Source organism: Rissa tridactyla, chromosome 6 (genome assembly GCF_028500815.1).
Source record: "Rissa tridactyla isolate bRisTri1 chromosome 6, bRisTri1.patW.cur.20221130, whole genome shotgun sequence".
Taxonomy (NCBI): Eukaryota; Metazoa; Chordata; class Aves; order Charadriiformes; family Laridae; genus Rissa; species Rissa tridactyla.
Genome location: NC_071471.1, coordinates 15,703,608 through 15,724,522, shown reverse-complemented (window position 1 = coordinate 15,724,522; position 20,915 = coordinate 15,703,608). Strand labels below are relative to the sequence as shown.

At 55.7% G+C, this 20,915-nt stretch overlaps 2 protein-coding genes across 4 annotated transcripts in view; one reads left to right on the top strand and one right to left on the bottom strand.

Annotated features, from left to right (window-relative positions):
• Positions 1-776: 776 nt before the first annotated feature.
• Positions 777-11,775, top strand: ANO7 (anoctamin 7). The gene is made up of 23 exons (XM_054205330.1): positions 777-884; positions 968-1,034; positions 1,518-1,675; positions 1,963-2,070; positions 2,428-2,564; positions 2,691-2,748; positions 3,049-3,159; positions 3,249-3,414; positions 3,799-3,889; positions 4,082-4,178; positions 4,457-4,600; positions 4,688-4,825; positions 5,117-5,215; positions 5,303-5,405; positions 7,075-7,186; positions 7,555-7,609; positions 7,751-7,848; positions 7,988-8,139; positions 8,381-8,586; positions 8,990-9,132; positions 9,613-9,703; positions 9,801-9,922; positions 11,688-11,775. The coding sequence occupies exons 1-23, from the start codon at positions 777-779 to the stop codon at positions 11,773-11,775; spliced, it is 2,652 nt and encodes an 883-aa protein (XP_054061305.1).
• HDLBP (high density lipoprotein binding protein) overlaps positions 11,057-20,915 on the bottom strand; it is a 40,323-nt gene continuing 30,464 nt past the window's right edge. For 2 of the 3 annotated variants that reach the window (XM_054204460.1, XM_054204461.1), the window contains exons 19-28: positions 20,556-20,774; positions 19,694-19,832; positions 19,096-19,241; positions 18,376-18,480; positions 17,526-17,660; positions 16,794-16,937; positions 16,419-16,604; positions 14,822-14,938; positions 14,236-14,364; positions 11,057-13,511 (exon numbers count right to left, since the gene is read on the bottom strand). In XM_054204460.1, the coding sequence (XP_054060435.1) occupies positions 13,425-13,511; positions 14,236-14,364; positions 14,822-14,938; positions 16,419-16,604; positions 16,794-16,937; positions 17,526-17,660; positions 18,376-18,480; positions 19,096-19,241; positions 19,694-19,832; positions 20,556-20,774 (1,407 nt within the window). In that variant the 3' untranslated portion in view covers positions 11,057-13,424. The remainder of the gene's footprint in view (positions 13,512-14,235; positions 14,365-14,821; positions 14,939-16,418; positions 16,605-16,793; positions 16,938-17,525; positions 17,661-18,375; positions 18,481-19,095; positions 19,242-19,693; positions 19,833-20,555; positions 20,775-20,915) is intronic. The other variant, XM_054204462.1, reaches the window with a different exon arrangement.

Genomic DNA, 20,915 nt, shown 5'->3' with positions numbered 1-20,915 from the left:
ATGTGGAATTTCCTGGGCTCCTTTTCTTAGGTGAAGGATGCACTGAAAAAGAATACCTTTTTCCTTTGCTATATGTGCAATGTCCTCCCTGCCTGGCTGCTGTTCATGATGCTGCGACACCCTCCTGGTCCCCCTACCTCTGCAGAAGTCATCTTTCTTGGGTTGTTATTCAACTCCTGTGTGTGTCAGCCATTGTGTGAGGATTCCCGTCTCCTACGTTGGCTGCTTGAAGTGTTTCCAGTTCCAAAACTGAGAGCTGGGGAACTCAGTTTGCCACTTCTTTCAGATGTGGAGTGCTTGGGCTGGACTGGAGAGGGCATTCCTGGCTTCTCCATCACTGGCTCACATGTGCTGGTGGGACATGCCTTCGAGCTGGGTCACCCTTGTGGGGAGGGTGGTGGAAAGTCCTTCCCCACAGTGACAGAGCCAACTACTGAGAAAAGACGCGCGGGGAGATGGAGGAGAGGGGCACTTGGAGAGGGTCTAGGTGGTGATGTGGAGGGACGACGCTGCACAAGACCACTGACCACTCGTGTCTCCTTGTTTTCCACCTGGAAGCATTCCTGATGGTAGGCAGAGCAGGGTCTCAGGTCTCACTATACGTGGGCAGGAGCTGAGAGGCAGCAGAGAAGGGAGCGAGGCCATGTTGCCATCACCAGGGCTTTGAAACTGCTGGGAGGAGTGGTGGGGCTGTGGGGTGACCATGTGCCATGGGCAGGTGCCAATTGCCTGTGTCTGCTTCTCAGCACCAGGAGGAAGGGGCATGAAGGTTTGCCATGCAGCGGAGGAGGACCACGGACGATCACCACTTCAGCCTGGTGGGGCAGGACAGCAGAGGTGCTCGCTACGGCAGCCTGAGCGAGACGGCCATTGAAATCCCCCAGGTAGGTGGCTGCAGTCTGTTCCCCTCGCCGTGGAGCTGCCTGGGGAATCGTTGCCCTCATTGCCCCATACGCCTTACTTTCAGCCCAGCGACTCAGCCCTGGACCAGAAGAGCGCAGACAATGTCTTCAGCGACGGCTGTACAAGAATAGGTGAGAGAGAAAGGCTGGTCTTTGAGGTTGGTTCCTTTCCATCTTGACAAGACGACTGGGGCTGGCTGGAGGAGAACGGGGAAAGCCCCCGGGCTGGAGCTGGCAGCAGCAGGTCCTGCTGACTATGGCTGGTCTGTACAGCACGTCTAGAGGGCGTCAGACCTCCTGCAAGCCCTGGCAGGCACTTCCCTGCTGGGGTGCTCGAGACTTTCCCTTCTGCAAGACAGCCACGGTCCTCAACTCACTTTAATAGGGTCTTCTAGCTTTCTGCCTGCTGTGCTAGAGACACCCAGGTGAGGTGGCTGGCAGCCCCTCACAGACCAAGCATGTCCTTCCCTCCAACTCCTCGTTTTACTCACAACGCCCAGCCCCATGAGAGCAGCAAGTCCTGCAGGAGACGGACGCGCGGGACAGGGATGGCTCTGGCATCTGCTGCCCTTCCCAGACATGGAGTGGGACACGAGCTCCCTGTCCTTGCTGCAGACTTTGTCCTGGTGTGGGAAACCGTCCCTCAGGAGCTGAGCGGGCAGCAGGACAGCCGCGAGAATGGGGACATGCAGGAGAGATCTGCCACCATCCACAGAACCTGGCGGAAGAAGTTTCTGGACGAGCTTCATACTGCTGGGATCCACATGGAAAAGGTACCCGGGGACCTGATCTCAAATTTCTACCCCCGGTGATAACGGCAGCTTGGCTCTGTGAATCGGGAGGAGGGATGCCACGCCGTGGGGACCCTAGCCTGAGAGGGGAGCCCAGGCTTGTGGGCAGTCAAGCTGGAACACGGGGTGGGATGTATTTGAGCTTTTCTCCACTGGATCAGCTCTGCTGGGACGATCCACACCAGCGCGGAGTCACTCCAGTGCCTCCCGCAGGGATCTGTACCGGTGCCAGCAGCCTCATCTCCGCTGGGGTCCCCTTCTCCCAACAGCACATGACCCGCATGGAGAAGAAGGTGGTGCATTACCTGCTCCTGAGTGCTCCCTGGAGCGTGCTCTGCTACTATGCTGAGGAGCTCCAGCTCCGCGTGCCACTGCAGGTAGGGGCTGTGGTGCCTGAGCTCACTGGGGACGGGAGACGGTGCTCCCAGTGCTACCGGATACCCCACTCTGGGTGACAGGCTGGGCAGCTGCTTGCTCTGGGTCTTTGTTGGGGTTTGCAGCCTTCTTGCTTTCCAGTGGACTCAGCAGTTGCCGGTCACCTGTCTTGTCCCGTGCGCAGTTATGGGATCCCACCTTGTTCCCCTTCTGAACTTCTCCTCCAGCGCCCCATCCCCGCTTTTGCTGGTCCTTGAAGAGCAGATTCCCACATTTGGTGTGGCCCAGGCGCTATTCCTCCCCAGCTGCTGTCTTGCTCCTGGCTCCCTCCTCCTGAGAAGTTTCTGCTGCCCATGCAGGCGCTACCCAGACAGACCTCCAACTGGTCGGCCAGCGTGCTGCGGCAGCTGGGCATCCCCAACCTGATGGCCCAGGAGGTTCCCAACCTGCCGCTGGACTACTATACCTGCCCCTTCAAGGCCAACAAGCTGCGCTGGTGAGCATCCCGGGAGGGACTATGTTGGGAGGTGGTCCCCAGCTGGTGGGCATCATGGGGAGGGGGTGCTGCACACCTCTGCTGAGCACCAGGCTCTGCTGAGCTGCTACTCCCACACCCTTCCAGGTTCCTGGGGAGCGATGAGCAAGACACCTTCTTCTCCACCACCCAGCGGCACCAAATTGTGAGCACCGGGGCCACCAGGGCTCTCTAGCTAGGTCCCGGGTGGGCTGCGGGGTCTGAGGGAGAAGTGTTGTGAGCAAGTGTGTTGTCACAGTCTCAAACATCCCAGACTGGGTTGCTGTGTGCTAATAACTCCAGAGGGGATTAAAAGGCTTGGGTGGAAATCCCCCTCCTGCCACTCAGCATCTGGGAATCCGGCTTAGAGCTGGTAGCTGAAAAGCTGACTGATGGTGGGGACCCCTCTCCCCATCACGGGCAAAGGCTGTGCCCCCTCTCACCTCTCCTGGCGTTGCCCCGGCAGCTCTACAAGATCCTGGCAACAACACAGTACGGCCACTCCAGGGACCGGGAGGTGGGGGTGGACCGGCTGCTGAGCGAGAACGTCTTCACCGCCGCCTTCCCGCTGCATGAGGCAAGACCCCGCCATCCCCCGGTGACCCACCCTACTGCCAGCCCTGCGCCCCAGCCAGCCCCTCGCCCACCCCCTGCCTCTCCCCTCAGGGTCCCTACAAGGTCCGGCCGGAGGAACTGGCTGCTGGCAGCCTCAGCCCACGCCAAGTCCTCTTCCAGTACTGGGCCAGCTGGTGGAAGTGGAGCAAGTACCAACCGCTGGATCACATCCGCAAGTACTTTGGGGAGAAGGTTGCTTTCTACTTCGCCTGGCTGGGTGAGTCCTGCCTGCTCCAGAGCAGCTCCCGGCTCTCCCAGGGAACTGCTCCCTGGGCTTCCTGGTGCTGGGCAAGGGGCCGCTGGCAGCGGGCGGCAGCTCCCGGCCACCCCAGGATGCAGATGCAGCTCTGTCCCGGGATGCTCTCCAGTTCCAGGTGGCCCCAGAAGCCATGCCCCACGTATCCTAAAAGGACTAGCTATAGCCTGACGGGTACTTTGCAGACCTGGGTCCATGCTCAAGTCATCCAAACCCTGTGTGGTTTTAGGCTGGTGCTGTGCTGGGCTTGGGCAAGTGTCGTCCTCAGGAGTTGGAGCTGCTCTTGGCTCAGTGGCCGCGGTGGAGGCCTGCAGGACTCACGCTCCCTATCCCCACTGTCTCCAGGCTTCTACACAGGATGGCTCTTGCCTGCTGCGGTGGTGGGGATGGTGGTGTTCATCACAGGCATTTTCCTGATGTCCAATGATGTACCTTCGTAAGTGTCCCAACCTCCTGCGGCGGTGGGGAGGAGGGTGGCGGGTGCCTGCACCCCAATGTGCTGGCGCTGGCCGGCCGGCAGGGCTCGACCGCAGCACTCGGTACAAAACTGTCAGTGAACAGTCCAACGGGGAGCGGTGGGAAAGGCCGAGCCCTGATGGGCTGCTGGCTGCTCCATCCTTGCCCGTAGGCAGGAGGTCTGCGGTAGTGAAGAGAAGTACTGGATGTGTCCCCTCTGCAAGACCTGTCCCTACTGGCAGCTCTCTAAAATCTGCAGCACGTTCATGGTGAGGTCCTGGAGGGCAGCTCGAGGCTGGGATGGAGATCTCCATCCCAACATTAGTCCACGCCGTCCCAGTCCGCCTCTCCGACTCAGCCCCTGATGCCCCAGTGCTTCCTCTCCCACCCCTTCCTCCCTGGCGAAGGCTCCCAGGTGGCCCCTTCCACATTCCCTCCCTGACTGCCCCATGCTCAGGGACATCGAGGACCTGGCACTCGCCACAGCAGCGGTGCAGAGGGCAGCCCCTGCCATCCTGTCTGTCCCTCAGCCCCACTCTGCCCACAGACAGGGCGGCTCTTTGACCATGGTGGGACCATCTTCTTCAGCATCTTCATGTCCCTGTGGGCAGTGCTGTTCCTGGAGTTCTGGAAGCGGACCAATGCATCCCTGGCTCACCACTGGGACTGCTCCGAGTTCGAGGACATCGAGGTGGGATCTGGCCCACTGTAACGCTTCCCAAAACCACTCAGACCAAAGCTACTGGGCATCCCTGACTCCTTTACCCCTCTTTCCCAGGAGCAGCCTCGGCCCCAGTTCACGGCCGTGGCGCCCATGACGATAATAAACCCTATAACGGGGGCAGAGGAGCCATATTTCCCCAAGCGCAGACGCATCCACCGGATTTTGGCTGGTTCGATGGTCATTATAATGATGGTAAGATCACAGGGGCTGAAGCAGCATCTGACCACTGTGTCCTGGGGCAGTGGGACATGGTGGGATGGGATCCGTTTGGGGTAAGAGAGCGTGGGTTAAACTGGGGATGAACATGGGTGTTCCTGGCCCATGGTGGAACCCAAGGCTCTCCACTGGCTCAGCCCACACCCCTCTGCATCCCAGCTCAGCTGCCTGCCCTGGAACTCTCCCGGGACTCGTAGTGCCCTGGGTTAACGGTGGAGTTTTCCTCCCCAACACAAGCTGCTCATACCCCACATGCTGTGTTTGCAGATTGCCATGGTGGTGATGTTCCTGGTGTCCGTTATCCTCTACCGGGCAGTAGTCGCCATCCTCCTCTCCAGCTCTGGGTACTTCTGGTTTGTGGCTTCGGTAAGAGGTGGCAAGAGCCACTCCCAGACCTGCTTCACTTTCTGGGCTTGCTTGCCACTCTCTGTGCTGTGTTGTTTCTCCCTGTAGGCATCCCGCATTGCCAGCATCACTGGCTCGGTGGTGAACCTCATCTTCATCCTCATCCTCTCCAAGATCTATATTTCCCTGGCTCATTTCCTCACCAAATGGGGTAAGCTGGCAAGGGTCTTGCAAGCTGGATGGTGATGGGAGGGAGCGGTCAGTAAGGGCAGAGCACCAAACCCAGGGAAAGCTGGACAACACTCAGGAGGACAATGACTTTATGGAGGAGAGCTGGAAAAATAAGACCTTCGGTGAAAAGGTCGACGCCTGCAAGGCCTTTGGCACGATCTCACACAACATCCTTCTCTCTAAGTTGGAGAGATAGGGATTTGATGGGTGGTCTGTTCAGTGTATAGGAAACTGGCTGGATGGTCACATCCAGAGGGTGGTGGTCAATGGCTCGATGTCCAGATGGAGAGGGGTGACAAGTGGTGTCCCTCAGGGATCCGTACCACAACCCGGTGCTGTTCAACATCTTCATCAATGATACAGACAGTGGGATCAAGTGCACCCTCAGTAAGTTTGCCGACGACACTAAGCTAAGTGGTGCTATTGATGTGCCACAGGGACCTGGAGGAGCTAGAGAGGTGTGCCCGAGCAAACCTTATGAAGTTCAACAAGGCCAAGTGCAAGGTCCTACACTTGGGTTGGGAAAAGCCTCGTTATCAATCCAGGCTGGGGGATGACGTGATAGAGAGCAGCCCTGCCGAAAAGGACTTGGGGGTACTGGTGGATGAAAAGCTGGACGTGAGCCAGCAATGTGTGCTTGCAGCCCAGAAGGCCAATCGCATCCTGGGCTGTATAAAAAGCATGGCCAGCAGATCCAGAGAGGTGATTTTCCCCCTCTACTCTGCTCTGGTGAGACCCCACCTGGAGTACTGTGTCCAGCTCTGGAGCCCTCAGCACAAGAAGGGCATGGACCTGTTGGAGGGGGTCCAGAGGAGGGCCACAAAGATGATGAAAGGGCTGGATCAAAGGGCTCCTCCCTCTGCTATGAGGACAGGCTGAGAGAGTTGGAGTTGTTCAGCCTGGAGAAGAGAAGGCTCCAGGGAGACCTTATAGCAGCCTTCCAGCACCTAAAGGGGGCCTACAGGAAGGATGGGGAGGGGCTGTTTGCAAGGGCATGTAGCGACAGGACGAGGGGCAATGGTTTAAACTAGAGCAGGGCAGGTTTAGATTAGACATTAGGAAGAAGTTCTTTACACTGAGGGTGGTGAGACACTGGCCCAGGTTGCCCAGAGAGGTGGTGGAGGCCCCATCCCTGGAGACATTCAAGGCCAGCCTTGATGAGGCTCTGAGCAACCTGATCTAGTTGAAGATGTCCCTGCTGACTGCAGGGGAGTTGGACCAGATGACCTTTAAAGGTCCCTTCCAACCCAACACATTCTATGAGTCTATGATTCTATGAAAAGTGTTTTGGCAGCAGAGAGAAAAAAAAACATTTGTAAGGTTTAACTTCTGGGGTTTTTCAATTGAAACATCCAAGCTGACTTTTGAGGTGTGGAAGAGAAAAGCATGTGGGATATTTTTGTTGCATTTAATGAGACACAAAGCCTGTTTTTACGGAGTGGAGAAAGATTATTTTTTGGTGCAAAGCAGATGGGTGTCTCCAGCCTGCGTATGCGTGGCAGGCGCCTTCATGGGTACAGCAGCAGGTTTGGGGACCCCGAGCTGCAGGGCTTTGGTTAGAGTTGAGCGATGTGGGGTGACTTCCACGATGATGTGGAAGAGCATCCCGGAGCAGTGTAGAGCCACATCCCTCTGCTTCCCCCTGGCAGAGATGCACCGCACCCAGACCAAGTACGAGGACGCCTTCACCTTCAAAGTGTTCATCTTCCAGTTTGTCACCTTCTACTCCTCTCCCGTTTACATCGCCTTCTTCAAGGGGAAGTAAGGCCTTTGCGGGCAGCAGGGGTCTTGCCCATCCCCTGCAGCCTCTGGGCTTTGCTGCTGGGGAGCGCTGCTGCCATCATGGGCAAGGAGCACCGCGGCAGGAGGGACTGTCCCACCAGAGAGCAGGAGCCCTCACAGGGCCATGGGGTGCCTGGGCATGAGGGCAGTCCCAGCCTGCTGTGGGCTAACTGGTGCAACCGGTCCCAGTCTGGGACTGGGGGACCCTCTCCATCGGAGGCACCCACCACCAGCCCTTTTGTTCCCCTTGGTGAGGGAGAAGAGGGCTCGGGGCAGACCAGAAAAAGCCCTTCCTTCCCTGGGGCCCCTCCAGACACATCCCTGGGCTCACGGCTCTGCTCCCGCAGGTTCGTCGGCTACCCTGGGAACTACCGGAGCTTTCTGGGGGTCCGCAATGAGGAGGTGAGTGCCGGGCAGGAGACACACGGTGCCTGCCAACCCAGCTGGGGCAGGTGCGTGCTGCAGGGACGCCTTCCCGTACTCAGGGTCCTCCCATCCCTGTGTGCCAGACCCGGCAGGCTGAGGGCCCCTCTCTCCCCGCAGTGCAGCCCAGGCGGGTGCTTCATTGAGCTGGCGCAGGAGCTGCTGGTCATCATGGTGGGGAAGCAGATCATCAACAACGTGCAGGAGGTGGCCATCCCGTGAGTACACTGTGGCTCGCCAGGGCCATTGTGCGTCCCTGAGCCTGCGCAGGGTGGGGGTTTCGGGGGTCCGCCAAGGGGAGTCTTGAGCGGTGCTGGCTGGCCACAGCAGGGGACACAGCCCCTCTCGTCTCCCCAGGAAGCTGAAGTGCTGGTGGCACAAGCACAAGCTCCTCTCCAGCAAGAAGCCAGGCAAGGAGGGGGAGTCAGTCCTGGTGGAGCAGGCGCCCTGGGTGATGGACCACCAGCTTCTGGTGTTCGAGGGGCTGTTTGACGAGTACCTGGAGATGGGTATGGACCAGCCTTGGGGTGGGGAGGACTGAAGTGCTAGGAGAAAGCTGGTGGGGAGAGGCAGGAACTGCAGGAGCTCCCTGGAGGAAGGGACCAGCCATGGGAGCTTTTGCCCCGAGCGGCCCGTGGGTGCTGGCGGGAGAAGGGCTGCCCCACTCCCCACGGGATAGGGCTGGGAGATGCTGCAGCTGCCACTGCTGTCTCTCAGCCTGGCCCTCCCCATGCCTCCTCTTCCTGTCAGTCCTGCAGTTCGGCTTCATCACCATCTTTGTGGCGGCCTGTCCCCTGGCACCCCTCTTCGCCCTGCTCAACAACTGGGTGGAGATCCGCCTGGATGCCCACAAGTTCATCTGTGACTACCGGAGGCCGGTGGCTGAGCGAGCACAGGGCATCGGCATCTGGTTCTCCATCCTGGAGGCCATCACTCACCTGGCTGTCATCAGTAACGTACGCCGGGCAGGGAGGCAGGCGCAAGGGGGCTGCAAGCAGTGCCCGGGAATTGGGAGGAAAAACTTGTTTGGCTGCTGCTGGACGCTGAGTGATGAGGGGAGCTGCAGTGCCTGGGGTGGGTCCAGCTTTGCAGAAGGTGCAGCTTCAGCCATGGGTGGTGGGAAGCCATCACTCTCCAGGGCGTGCAGCCCTGCTTGGGGCTGAGGGGCGTGAGCAGGACACAACGCAATGAGCAGCAAAACCGCCAAGACTGAGCAGCGTTCGTCTCCGGTTTGCCAGGCTGAGGGCAAGGGGAGGCGGAAAGCCACATCAGGAGCACAGGGCATGAAGGAGGTCCTGCTGGGGGGCTGGGGCATCTCCCAGCTGCAGGACCTGCTGCAGCACATCTCCCTGCTCCCAGGCCTTCCTCATCGCCTTCACTTCTGATTTCCTGCCCCGCATGTACTACGGGTATGCCCATGACAGCGGCCTGCGTGGCTATGTGAACTTCACCTTGGCATATGCACCGTGGGACTTTGTCCTGCAGAGCAACACCACGTGCAGGTGGGAGCCCCCCCCACCCCGCCTCATCTGGCTCCTCTTCTCATTTGCTTCAGATTGCGCTTGCTTTTATCTGCTGCTGCCACAGCGAACGTTTTGTTTAGCACGGCAGCCTTTAGCCAGGTCCAGGTTGTTCACCCACTTTCCCGAGGTCCCTGGGGCCCTCGCACACCCCAGGACTAAGCGTGTGCGCAATGTGCCCATGTGGGGGGCAACGCAGGGGTGGGGGGGGTTGCTTGCCCGGCCTGGCCCGGGGCTGGAGCAAAAGCTTCCCAGCGGCGGAGGGAGGTGCTTTTGCAAAGGAGAAAGTCCCCTGGGGCTGGGCTACAAGGAGCCGCCCAGGGCCTTGGCTGAGGCTGGCTAAGGGCTGGTTCTGCTGCGCTCCAGCAGCTGGGAGATCAGAGAGCGCCTGCAGCAACGCCCAACGGTGACACCCCCTGTGAAGGGGACAGAGGCGGTAACAGCTGCACTTCGCTCCCACAGATACAGAGCATTTAGGGACCGGGACGGCAACTTGACCTTGACTTACTGGCAGCTGCTGGCCATACGCTTGGGCTTCATCATTGCGTTTGAGGTACCAGGCGCTGAGCCCTGCAGAGCGGCCTAGGGCATGGGGCTGGGGGTGAGGACCTGCCACTTCAGTCAACCTGCGCCTCCCTGCTCTCTTCCAGCACGTGGTTTTCTTTACCGGACGCGTGATTGCATGGCTGGTACCTGACATTCCTGAGTCCGTCGAGGTCAAGGTGAAGCGTGAACGGTATCTGGCCAAGGAGGCGCTGGCTGAGAACAAGGTGCGCTGCAGCAGCTCCTCCTTTAAAGTCTTTTCTGCTTTAAACTTGCACAGAGGCACAGGCTAAGCAAGCAGGCAGCCCCGTAAGGAGTCGCGCAGCTCCTGCCAGTGCTAACACCAGCTCCCTTTTTCTGTGGTTCAGGTCCTTTTGGAGAGACGGGAGACAAGAAGCAAGGCCAGCGTCACGGATCCGGCTGCAGGCAGGGACTGGGAAACCGAGCAGTTGGCCAGCAGCTGAGCACCACAGCATGCCCTAAGGCTTGTGGCATGGGGCTGGCACTGAAGGGCTGCCGACCGGCTCCTTCTCGGGCCAGCCTGGAGCCACAGGCATGCCTCCCCTGCCCCGCTGGCACACAGGCATTTGGGGACGGCTATTGCTAAAGGTGGGGAGGGACACAGCTGGCTCTGGGTGCTTGTCCAAGCTTGTTGGCATTACCGCAAGGTAACTCTATGGCTGCATAAACCTGGCATGGAGCAAATTAAAGGAGGCTGGCCAGGCTGTCTCTGCCCACAGCAACTGCACAGCTGGTCAGGGCAACCGCAGCTCCGCTTGCCACTCGGGGCTAACAAAGGCAGGGCTAGGGCCTCCTGCACTGGCTCTTGCCTCTTCTGCCTCCACCTGTGCTGGATATAACCATGGCTGGAGGGTTTGGTCCTGGCGGCACCAGCAGGTACAGTGGGAATGGGAGAGCTGCTGATGGGAAGGGGAGAGCTACGGAGACACCGGGTGGAGCTGAGGCGTGCCATGACCCTCCGACACAGCAGCCTCCAAGCCAAGCTTGATCTATCACAGAGCAGCAGCTTGGCCCCGGCTGGTGGGTGCTGTGCAGGAGTGCCAGTCACAGAAGGCAGCTGAAATGCTCTGGTTACGGAGGAGGTGACTAGAGGGACCGCAGCTCGTGCGTCCCTTTCCTCCCCTACACTGGCAGCGTCCCCAGCACCACCTCCCTCTGCTGCTGCCGAGTGCCGCTCTTGCCTCCTCCCTCAACACAAGTCCTGCTTCAGAAAGGGCATGGCTGCAGCAGCAGAGGCTCCTGCACGCAAGCTGGAACTCCTCAAACCAGGTACACCCAAGCTAAGCAAGGGGCTGCCTTGGATCTCAACCCACCAGTAGAAATAATATCCGTGACACTCCAAGCTGTTTCAGGTTTTATTTTAGAATTTATAAAATTCCAGTGTCATCCATACTCATGAGCCTTTTTACATGTTTGCATATAGTCTCCAAATTCCAAAGTTAAGGCCAAGGGATCATTGCTATGGAAACATACAATATGGAAGACGTCAAAGAGAGGAAATGGACACATGCCACAGTCTGCTGCGGAAGGAGGGTGGTGGGGGGACAGTACTAGGTACAATCACTTCATGACCTTCTTTAGAGTGGAGGGTCGGGCTATGGGGCACGAGCCCAGACGGTGGTGCCCCAAATGTAACTCAAGCCTAGCTGTGCAACTGGTGAGGGCACGGGAGTGGGGGGGCATAAAGAGGAAGAGGGGGCGATAGGCTTGGTGACGTAGGACAGACCTAAGCTACAGGGGTAATAACCATTTTCTGACAGACGCAGATGGGAGGGTGTCACCCTAGTTCTGTCTGACCCACCCTGTCTCCCAGGCTGGAGGCAAGGCCACCCTGTCCTTTGGGGACAGCCAGGTGTCCTACAACAGGCCGTGGTCAGCTTCAGTCATTTCTCAACCTTAAGGAGAGCACTGTGAGGTTTTGGTTCAACTTTTGTATAGCAGCCTCTTCCAAGAAGAGCTGGCCTGGGAAGGAGAAGCGTTGGCATGTCAGGCCTGCCGGACAGAGGGAAAGGCAAGAACGCTGGGCTCAGCTTGCCAGAATTTTGGGCCTTTGCTCCGTAAGCAGCACTAGAGAAGAGAGGCTCGTGACTCCTGCTTGTCCAAGAGCTGAAGCAGCTGGGATAGAGGAATGGCTCAGACTACAACCTCCGCAGGACTGAGCAGGGGAAGGAGGGAACACAGAAGCCTCATGCTCCCTGCCTCCCTCCACAAAGATGTGGTTTTCCTCTTACTGCCTGGAGGAGCTTGGACACAGCCCCCCTTTGAGCAAGCCGTGGCAGGGCCTAGGTGCAAGTGGCCTGGAGTACAGAGCATGGATCACCCTCTACCGCCCATACGATGGAGGCCTCAGGGAGGGCTCAACGCATCACACAGTCAGCCCCCCAGTGCCATCAGAGCCGAAGCCTGGCTCGCAACCTCTGCAGCCAAGGGCTGCGGCAAGGCTGTGCCTATGGCCTTGGGGCAGGCCTACGGTTCTCTCTGATTCACAGCATCCCTCATCGTCACCACGCTCAGCTTCCCTCCAGAGGAGCTCCCAGTCACTCGGAGACAAAAGGCTCCTCTTGCTTTTTCTCCATGCTTCTGCTCTGGGTGTCAGGACAAGAGCTGGAACAGCTGCTTACCCACTTACACCGAGAGGCCACCATCGTACTGACTTTTGAGGTAGAAAGAAGGCAATAGTAATAGGTGTCCCTACTGCTCATGCCTAGATGCTGCAGTGCTAGCAGAGGACAACAGCTTCTCAAGGCTGTGCTTCCCACCAGCTTCTCCTGGGCCATGCCACCGCAGCAACCTTGGCCGACCCGAATCTGTCCCATCCGGTAATATTGTCACGTGCTGGCTTGCCTGCCTGCTCACAATGTTGGCTGTCGGGAAGGGTGAATGAGGGAACGTGGGGAACTAGAAGCGGGGTCTGTCATCACGCGCTGGAAGACTCGTCAAGCGTGCAGGCTGGGGCTGTGCTTGGAGTGGCGCAGAGGAGCGCTCGCTACGCGCTGCACTCAGAGGTGTTTACCTGACCAGGTAGCCATACGTTGTTCTAAGTCCCTGCCATCTCTGCTGCCTCTACAGCCTATTGAAGGTTTTGTTCCTTTAAAAAGCAAGTTTCTGACCTTTTAGATTATTTTAAGCTCTCCCCACAGTCAGCTATCAGCATTAAATGAATTTTTGGCAGTTAAAAGGAAAAAAGTTGATTGCACTCTACAAAGGTAAGGTAAGACCTGGGATAAACACAAAGGAAAGAGGGCAAACGTTTTGGCTTTAGAAAGTCAAGGAAATTTATTTCCTGAGGTCATGAGACAGGAAGTAGATTCCTAGCCACAGTAAAGGAGGTCTCCTAATGAAGGCGAGAATGCCTAGTAAGACATGCTCAAGAGAGCAGATTGCTCTGCTAGCGCTTGGGAAGCTGCAAATCTTAGCCACTTTGAGTCAATTATGAAGTTCCTAACAAAAACACACACATTTAGTGTTTGAATCTGAGTAGAAGACTTGTTCCAAAGGAGGAAAGAATATCCATCAAGAGATGAGGGTGGGTCCTAGCCACGGTGATAGCTGAGGGGAGCAGGATGGGGTCTAGCACTCCAGACACCATTAGGAGACCTCTTGGGGCAATTGACTTGTGCTCCAGCCGCTGGGTCAGATTTCAGACAGGAAGTACTTGTGGCAGGTTAGTGTCAGGTCAGCGGACTGGAGGAGTTTCTGCTTCCAGGTCATTATCGTTTGGGTCCCCAGGGAAGAGTCTTGGGGGCCACTTGAGCCCCAAAGCTGGGGAAGTCTTCAGAACTGCTCATATCAGGGGCCTAGAGCAAACAAAAAGGGAACAAGTTAAGCTCCTGCCCTGCTGTGAACCTGCAGGGTGTGCCCCTGAGCCAAGCAGCATTTCTGATGTCCCATGAGCAGAGACAACGGGCAAGGGCCAAAAAGGATCATTACGTCCTTAGGACTGCCCAGGGTGGACAGTCAAGCCATCTAGAGATGACATGTAGGAGGGTGCCGACAGGAGCAAATGGCAGGTGGATCAAGGGCTCCGAGGGTCCAGCCTCAGTAATTTGGTCACTGGAGTGGAGTCAGGCCCGTCCTGCAGCAACACTGGGTCAACTGAAGACAGAGCTGAAGATCTGTCCCAGCTCACCACTCCCAGCCAGAACACAGCTGCAAACATCGAGGTGGTTCTGTGCTGCAGCAGGAGTCAGAAGTCCTAGGGCCCCGTCCCTAATCCTAAAACCAACATGACCTGGCAGGACATTTTCTCATAAGAGTCCCCCGTTCCCCAACAGCTCCACAGTGGGGTCGTCAGTGTGGGCAAGATGTCTGAAAGAAAGAGACACCAGTGCTTTGGAAGCTGGAGAGGCAGAGCCCAGGCCTGCTCTCAGCTAGCACAGGCCACAGGGAGAAGGAGGGCCCGTCACTGCTTTCTCTGCCACCAAGGGAAGGAGAGTGCTCCGTTTCCCCAGCCAAGGTTAGGAGGGCCAGACCTCAGAGTAAGTCCTGTGTCCCTAGGCCCATAGTAGAACCAGCACTCACCTTTTCGTTGTTGACAGTGGCCCAGGGGGCATCTCTCACCACAAAGCCCTTGGATGGGGCCTTGGACTCTTCATGTGAAGAGGGCTTCATATACACCTGCATTGCCTCATTGTCCACCACATCTGCAAGCTGCAGTGACATGGCGCAGTTAGGAGGGATCCTGATGATTCCTCAAGGCATAACACACCTCCCCCACACCATCTCACCATGCTGCAACCCGTGCAAGGTCACCAGCCTGTTCTACAATGACCGAATGCAGTGTTTCTGCACTAGCTGGAGAGCCACCAACTCCTAATTGATGCAAGCTGCAGCAAGGCAAGCACATGCACATCCTGGTGGTGTCCCAGCATGCTCGTTCACTGTCCTCTCCTGGACAGTGGGGCCAGTCCTTGCACTGCTTCGCAGAGCACGGCCCTGGGGCTCTGTGTCCAGTTGGTCTGAGGGACAGTTGCAGATGAGGGCTGACTCCCACCTGCACAGGGCTTGAGTTCTCCGATGCAGTGGTAGAAAATACTGCATGGAGATACTTCAGACATCCAGCTCTGTGGCAGAGAAAATCCCCTGCACAGGTTAGCCAAACACTTACATATTCTTCCTCCAAGTTCAGGATGTGATCGATAGCTTCTTCCACGTTCTCAGGGAGTCCTGTCACAGTCACACAGTTGGGGTCAGGAGCTCCACTCTGGGGAAAGCGAATGTCCACCTACAACACAAGGAACAGGACAGGACTTACATCTGCATATGTGAATAGCCACAGACTCCACATGACCCTCATCACTGACAGAAGAGAAAAGCCCTAATCTGCTCACTGCCGCAAGTCTGTTTAAGACATCCATACTTCAGATGCTGGAGGGGGTGCACTGGAATATACCTGTCCCTGAAGCCTGTCCGGTTCTCCCGTGAAGGACGGCAGAACAGAGTCTGCAGTAACAACCCATCTTCCAGCAGCCCCTGCTGTTCTCACTGCCCAGAGGCCCACTGCTTTCTGTGCAGCACTTGCAGCAGAGGCAGAAGGCTGCATTTCCAGACAATGCCCTCACACTGCTGCAAGCATTTTCACCATCAAGCCATTAGCATGACGCACATTAAGCTTTCTGTCTCCTCCACAGGTAAGAGTAATCCTGGCTGATAGTCACTTTATGGAGCTGGCTTAGTGTACCCCATACACAGCCACTGAGGTCTCTCACAGCTTGCCTCCCAGAGGGGTGCAGGGAAGCCATGCAAGACAGGACCAAAAACTAAAGGCTGCTCATTTGGGAACTCATTTCAACAACTTGCTTCAACAGCTTGTTTCAACAACTGAGCCCAGCCAAGATGCAAGTTCTCCAAAGCCTCATTACTCTGGATTCATGTTCACTATTGCCCCTGTAGTAAAGCACGCTGCTATTGACACATGCTGTCAGGGACAAAGGCAAAGCCTTTCCCAGAGTCAGCTGACTTTGCCAAATCTGGAGACCTGAGAGTGTGCCAAGATTCCCAAAGTCAAGCAAATCAACGGTGGCCTAGAGAGACAAAGAAAGCCAGAGGATTTCCTTGAGTTAAGCTCAAGCTGAGGGGGTCTGGGCACAGTCTCCTCTCACAGGCCCCCAGCAACAGACCTGGCTGTCCATTTCCAGTCATCAGAGTAGCTGACATAACCACCTCCTCCCTTTGAAGACCATCTGGGACCCTGTCTGCAAGAAACCCACTAAACAGGCTGCACCAAGGGGACAGAGCTCAGTGCTATTTGCAGGGCTAACCCAGAGCACCAAGGAAGCATTTCCAGGTTCCCCTTCTGGCTGTGTTCCAGCAGGACAGGAAGAACTCAGCCTCCTCCCTGCCTGGCTCCCAGAAGGATGACTCACGGCTGAGGTCGTGTGGGGATGCTTCAGCTGGTGTCTGGGTGTTGTGTTCAGATAGCCCAGCTGCCCAGGGCATACCGGAATGCCCTGGCCCAGGAATTCTGCTCACATGCTTGTGGTGAGAGCTGGAGGTGAGCAGGACAGCACTGGCTTTTCTTTTGCGTCTGTTCCAGCTGAAGGTGCTCAACAGGCACAAGACACGAGGACCACAAGATGTCAGCCTCAGGCTCCTGAATTCAGCCTCTAGCACCAAGCTGCTACCAAGCTCTTAGCACAGGAGCAAGTGGTACCACTGGCCACCCAGGCCTAGCCCAACCTGTGCTGCATTGCCCCTCTGCTCACCTTGAACTCATCCATGATTTTGCGGATGGCTTTACCACGTGCACCAATGATGCGTGCGTGAACACGATGGTCCAGAGTCACATCCTCAGAGACCATCTGCTCCAGCTCACCAACTATCTTCATGATGGCATCCCGGGCAGCCTCGGCATTCTTCTCATAGCCAGTGATGGTGATCTGGTCCTGGGCCTGGGGCACAGGGAAATGTGTGAGACCAGGCTCATAAGCAGCTGGGCAAGCCTTCTCCCTGCTAATCCCTTGTACCCTCCACCTTATCCGAAGGTAGCACAGGGAGTTCAGTGCCCTAGAGAAGATGCTGTGCTTCCTATGCTCAGAGACAACCAGCAGCCCTCCTTGCAGCCCCCTCTGACCTCTTACCTGGCTTTCATCATCCTTGTCTGGGAACTGGATGTTGACCTCATGCTCTGTGCGTATCTGGGTGATCACTGCTCCCTTCCGCCCAATGATTTTAGGGTGATACTTGGGATCCACAGTGACTGTCAGCTTGAAGCTGCGCAAGGCCTGGAACAGGAGAATCACAGTGAGGTACAACAGCAGGGAACACACCATGGCCAGTCCAGTGATGTCCATCTAAGTCCCAGTGTTTCCTTCTGGCCTCTGAGATGTGCGGAACAGATTCTGCAGGGTCATGCTTGTGTGTACATTGCTACAGAAGAGCACCCAAGACATCCATCTGCTGGGGCCCTGTGCTTTTGCCAAGTTCAGCAGGAAACTACAAGTAGCAAACAACCATCCAACTCATCCCTCACCTATTCATTCAAAGCTGTGATAAGGATTCAATGAGAATAGGTACAGAGCGACTCATAGCACAGTGAGGTTCCCATCCTGCAGTGTCTCAAAGGTACATGAAGGTGTGACAGAGCCCTGGACAGTCCAAAGTTACCAAAAGTAGAATCCCAAAACTCCCCTGTCAGTTCATGTTAAACGAGTTACATTCGGGTAACCCATTTATGAGCACTCCCCACCTGTAGAGCACCTAAGGGTGCTCTTAAAAGGCGAGGGGTTCCAGGAGTCTGAACAACTTTTGAAAGGAACACCCAAAGGCTGAAGCTTCATTTGGCTGGAAGGAAGGACCGGCACAGGCCTTACCCGATCCTCTTGTTCAGCTTGCAGCTCCTTCACTCTTTCCAGCAGCCCAGCCTTGGCACGGTCCAGGTTGGTAGCCAGCCCAGTGATGGTGATAATATCTGACTGCAGTTCAGGAGCAGGGACCTGGATGTTCACCTGAGTAACAAGTATCAATTATTGTTTTGTATCACTGCTCGGTTTCTACCACTTGTGATTCCTATCACTGCATGTTGGCATCTCTCTGATCTCCCCTGCTGCCAAGACCAGCTCCCACCCAGACAGCCTAAACCACAAAACCACAGACTGGTTATGGCTGGAAGGGACCTCTGGAGGTCATCTGTCCAGCCCAGCCTGGGACTGTGTCTAGATGTTTTTTGAATAGAACCCTGGTTCTTCATCCGTTATCAGATTGCTTTGCTGTGGGGCTTCAGCCGCCAGCAGTCCCTGTACCAGCCTGGAGAGGCTAGGCAACAAATACATGTTCAACAGCACTGTTTGCAGCCAACCTGCATCAGCCCCAAGAGTCCCTGTAGGCTTCTGGGGAATTCTCCCAAATGGGCAGGCACAGCAGAGCTGTTTCCCATGGCCTAGGAGGAAAACAACTCACACTGGTGAGGAATCCCTCTAGGCACCAAACAAGTCATGCAACACTCACAGCATCAACAATGATCATACAGCTTCAGCACGAAACCTACCGAGCCCCAAAGCCAGGGACTAAATCACACAGGTCTCATTTTCTTATTACAGAGGTTGTATCCGTGGTCAAGTCATGACAGCTCTCAGTATGTCGCAACTGATTGCCAGCACCACAAACGTGGTTACTTACAGATTCTCCAGGACAGAGGACATGGAAAGAAGGGCAACAACTTACTTCAAACTCATCCATCATTTTGCGGATCCCACTTCCTTTCTGGCCAATGATGTAACGGTGAAGATCAAACGGAACTTCCACCTCAATGGTGACAGGAACCAGAGCCTGCAGGAGAGGGAGCACTATTTACCAGCTGAAAGACTTCTCCTGTCTTTCTGCTTGCCATATACTTGCCCAAAAGAACATGTTGCTGAACTGAGGTACCATTCCTTTGTAGTCAGGATACAAACTCTACAGGAAGAGAGAACAGCTGCGAACAGGAAGATGACCTGTTGGGTGTTAAAGCATTCTTTCCAAACAAGCAATCTTAAACCCTGCCTCTGGGGACAGGCTGTTTTCGTATCCTTGGCCTCCATCTAGCAGAGACCTGGAAAACATCACTAAAGGAGCATGGCAAGGTCTGCTAATGCTAGAAAGATTCAGCCTCAATCAGACTCCTTCTCTTTCCAGCTGTCCTCCATAAAACACGCATGCCATGCTTTTATGGCTGCCTACAAGCTCTAGCAATTGCGAGGTCAGGCACTATGAAGCTGCCAGGCTAAATCACAGAGCAGAGGATTTCCTGTGTACAGACTGCCTGTACAGTTAGTATCAGTGACCACCACCTGGATAGCAACCTTGACTGAGCAGTTTTTATTACCACCACTAAAGCCTGAGGTGAGCTGCTTGCATCAAGGCATCACTACATTACAGGGCTAAGGGGCTTAGAAAGCCATATACCTGCAGTGCTTCCTTTGCTGCCTCACACTTCTCCCTGCGGCCAGAGATGATGATGATATCGCACTTCTTTGGAGAGCTGGGATCTGCATCCTTCCCTTCCCCACCTTCCTCGCCATTCTCCTGCACAGCCGTCTCTGCAACAGGAGCTGGAAACATGGAAAGTCTTGCGTTAAACACACAGAGTCGCCTCCTTGTTCATTATCTCCCCCTCTAGATCCTCAGGCTCAGCCTGGGCTTTGCCTCAAGAGATCAGACGCTATAGACTGCTATGGAGGAGGTCACTCCTAGCAGAGGCAGCTTGCCATGGCTTAGCCTGGAATGAATGGAAAGAACAAGAACATCAACCGAGACAGTTTGCTCCACACCTCTCTGCACAGCACTGATATTGCCTTTGCCTGCACAGAAAGGACCTGCAGTTGCACTACAGAAGCAGAGACTGCACTGGTATGTTAGCAGAGGCAACAAGTAAGGCCGACAGTTTCTTCCCCAACAGGGAAGTTCACCAGCACAGGAGAACATCTCCACCGATGCAGTGGAGGCTACACTACACTCATTTGATCACGCCAACTACCACGCGAACATGCATCCATGGGTATACCTGGGTTCTCCTCCCTGTCAGGGAATTTGATCTGGACACCATAGTCCCGGGTGATCTGTTGGATCCGGGATCCTTTGGGGCCCATAATGGAGCGGTGGAACTTTTGTGGGATGGTGCATTCGATTGTCACTTGAGCTTCCTGTGAGAAAGTAGAGTTGCTCTATTGCAATGCAGCCTCTTTCACACCAGAAAACAGGATGCTCGTGCATGATGAAATCCATAATGGACATAGAGAGGAGTTGGAAAAGATAACAGCTGCTGACAGAGGAAGAACTGAAAGTTTCCTAGAATATTCCTCTCTCAGAGAGGTTAGCAGAGGATTTCTTAATGAAGGCTGCCTCTAACCCATGAAGTTAAAGGCTTTCAAGAACAAAGCTCAAGCTTTGGTCTTGAACTCATATTACCCTGAAATGAGGGAAGCATTAGAAGAAAGGAAAAAGACAAAGAAGGAAGGGACGATAACAGGTTTGACAGTTGGCTCCTTCCAAAAGCCAATACTAACAGTACAGGAAACCGCAGAGAGCAGCTGCTACTGCCCAAAGCAAAGCACGGAAAGGCACAAGAAGGCTCCAATCTTTTAACGTCTAGAAGTACATCAAGGAAGGGTCCCTTATTTCCACTACTACAAAACAAGAAGATGGTCAGAGGATGCAATTCCTTCCTATAGCATTGCCATTTTGGAGCCAGCTGCCACTCCCCAGGATGGGACCTAAAGTCTGCAGATCCTATATGTTGACAGCAAAGCTTCAAATCCCAGAACTACTGTGGGACTTGTTCACATAAAGCTTGGCTGTACAGCAGGTTCAAGGAGGGCACCACTGAAGCAACAAACTTCAGAAGAAACAGTTTTCCTGTGACATACCAGGTCCTCGATGATCTCCTGGATGCGTTTCTTGGCTGCCTCCACACAGTCCTTGGCTCCCTTGAGGGTGACTTTGTCGCTCTGGGTGCCAGAGCGTGGGAAGCTGACCATCACACCACCATACTCATCTGCAATCTCACGCAGAACTTGCCCTCTCCGGATGACAAAGTGGCGGTGGTGCTTGGGGTCAACCACCATGGAGTCTTCAATCACATTATCCTGCAAACAGATGACAGCCAGTCAACCCTGCCAGTCCTGGTGGTAAGCACTAGTTTGCCGCACTCAAGATCAATCAGTTTACAACCTCACCCCAACAAGTCACAGCAAGGAGGATCTTCCTGAGCTCCCTTGAAGGGCAGC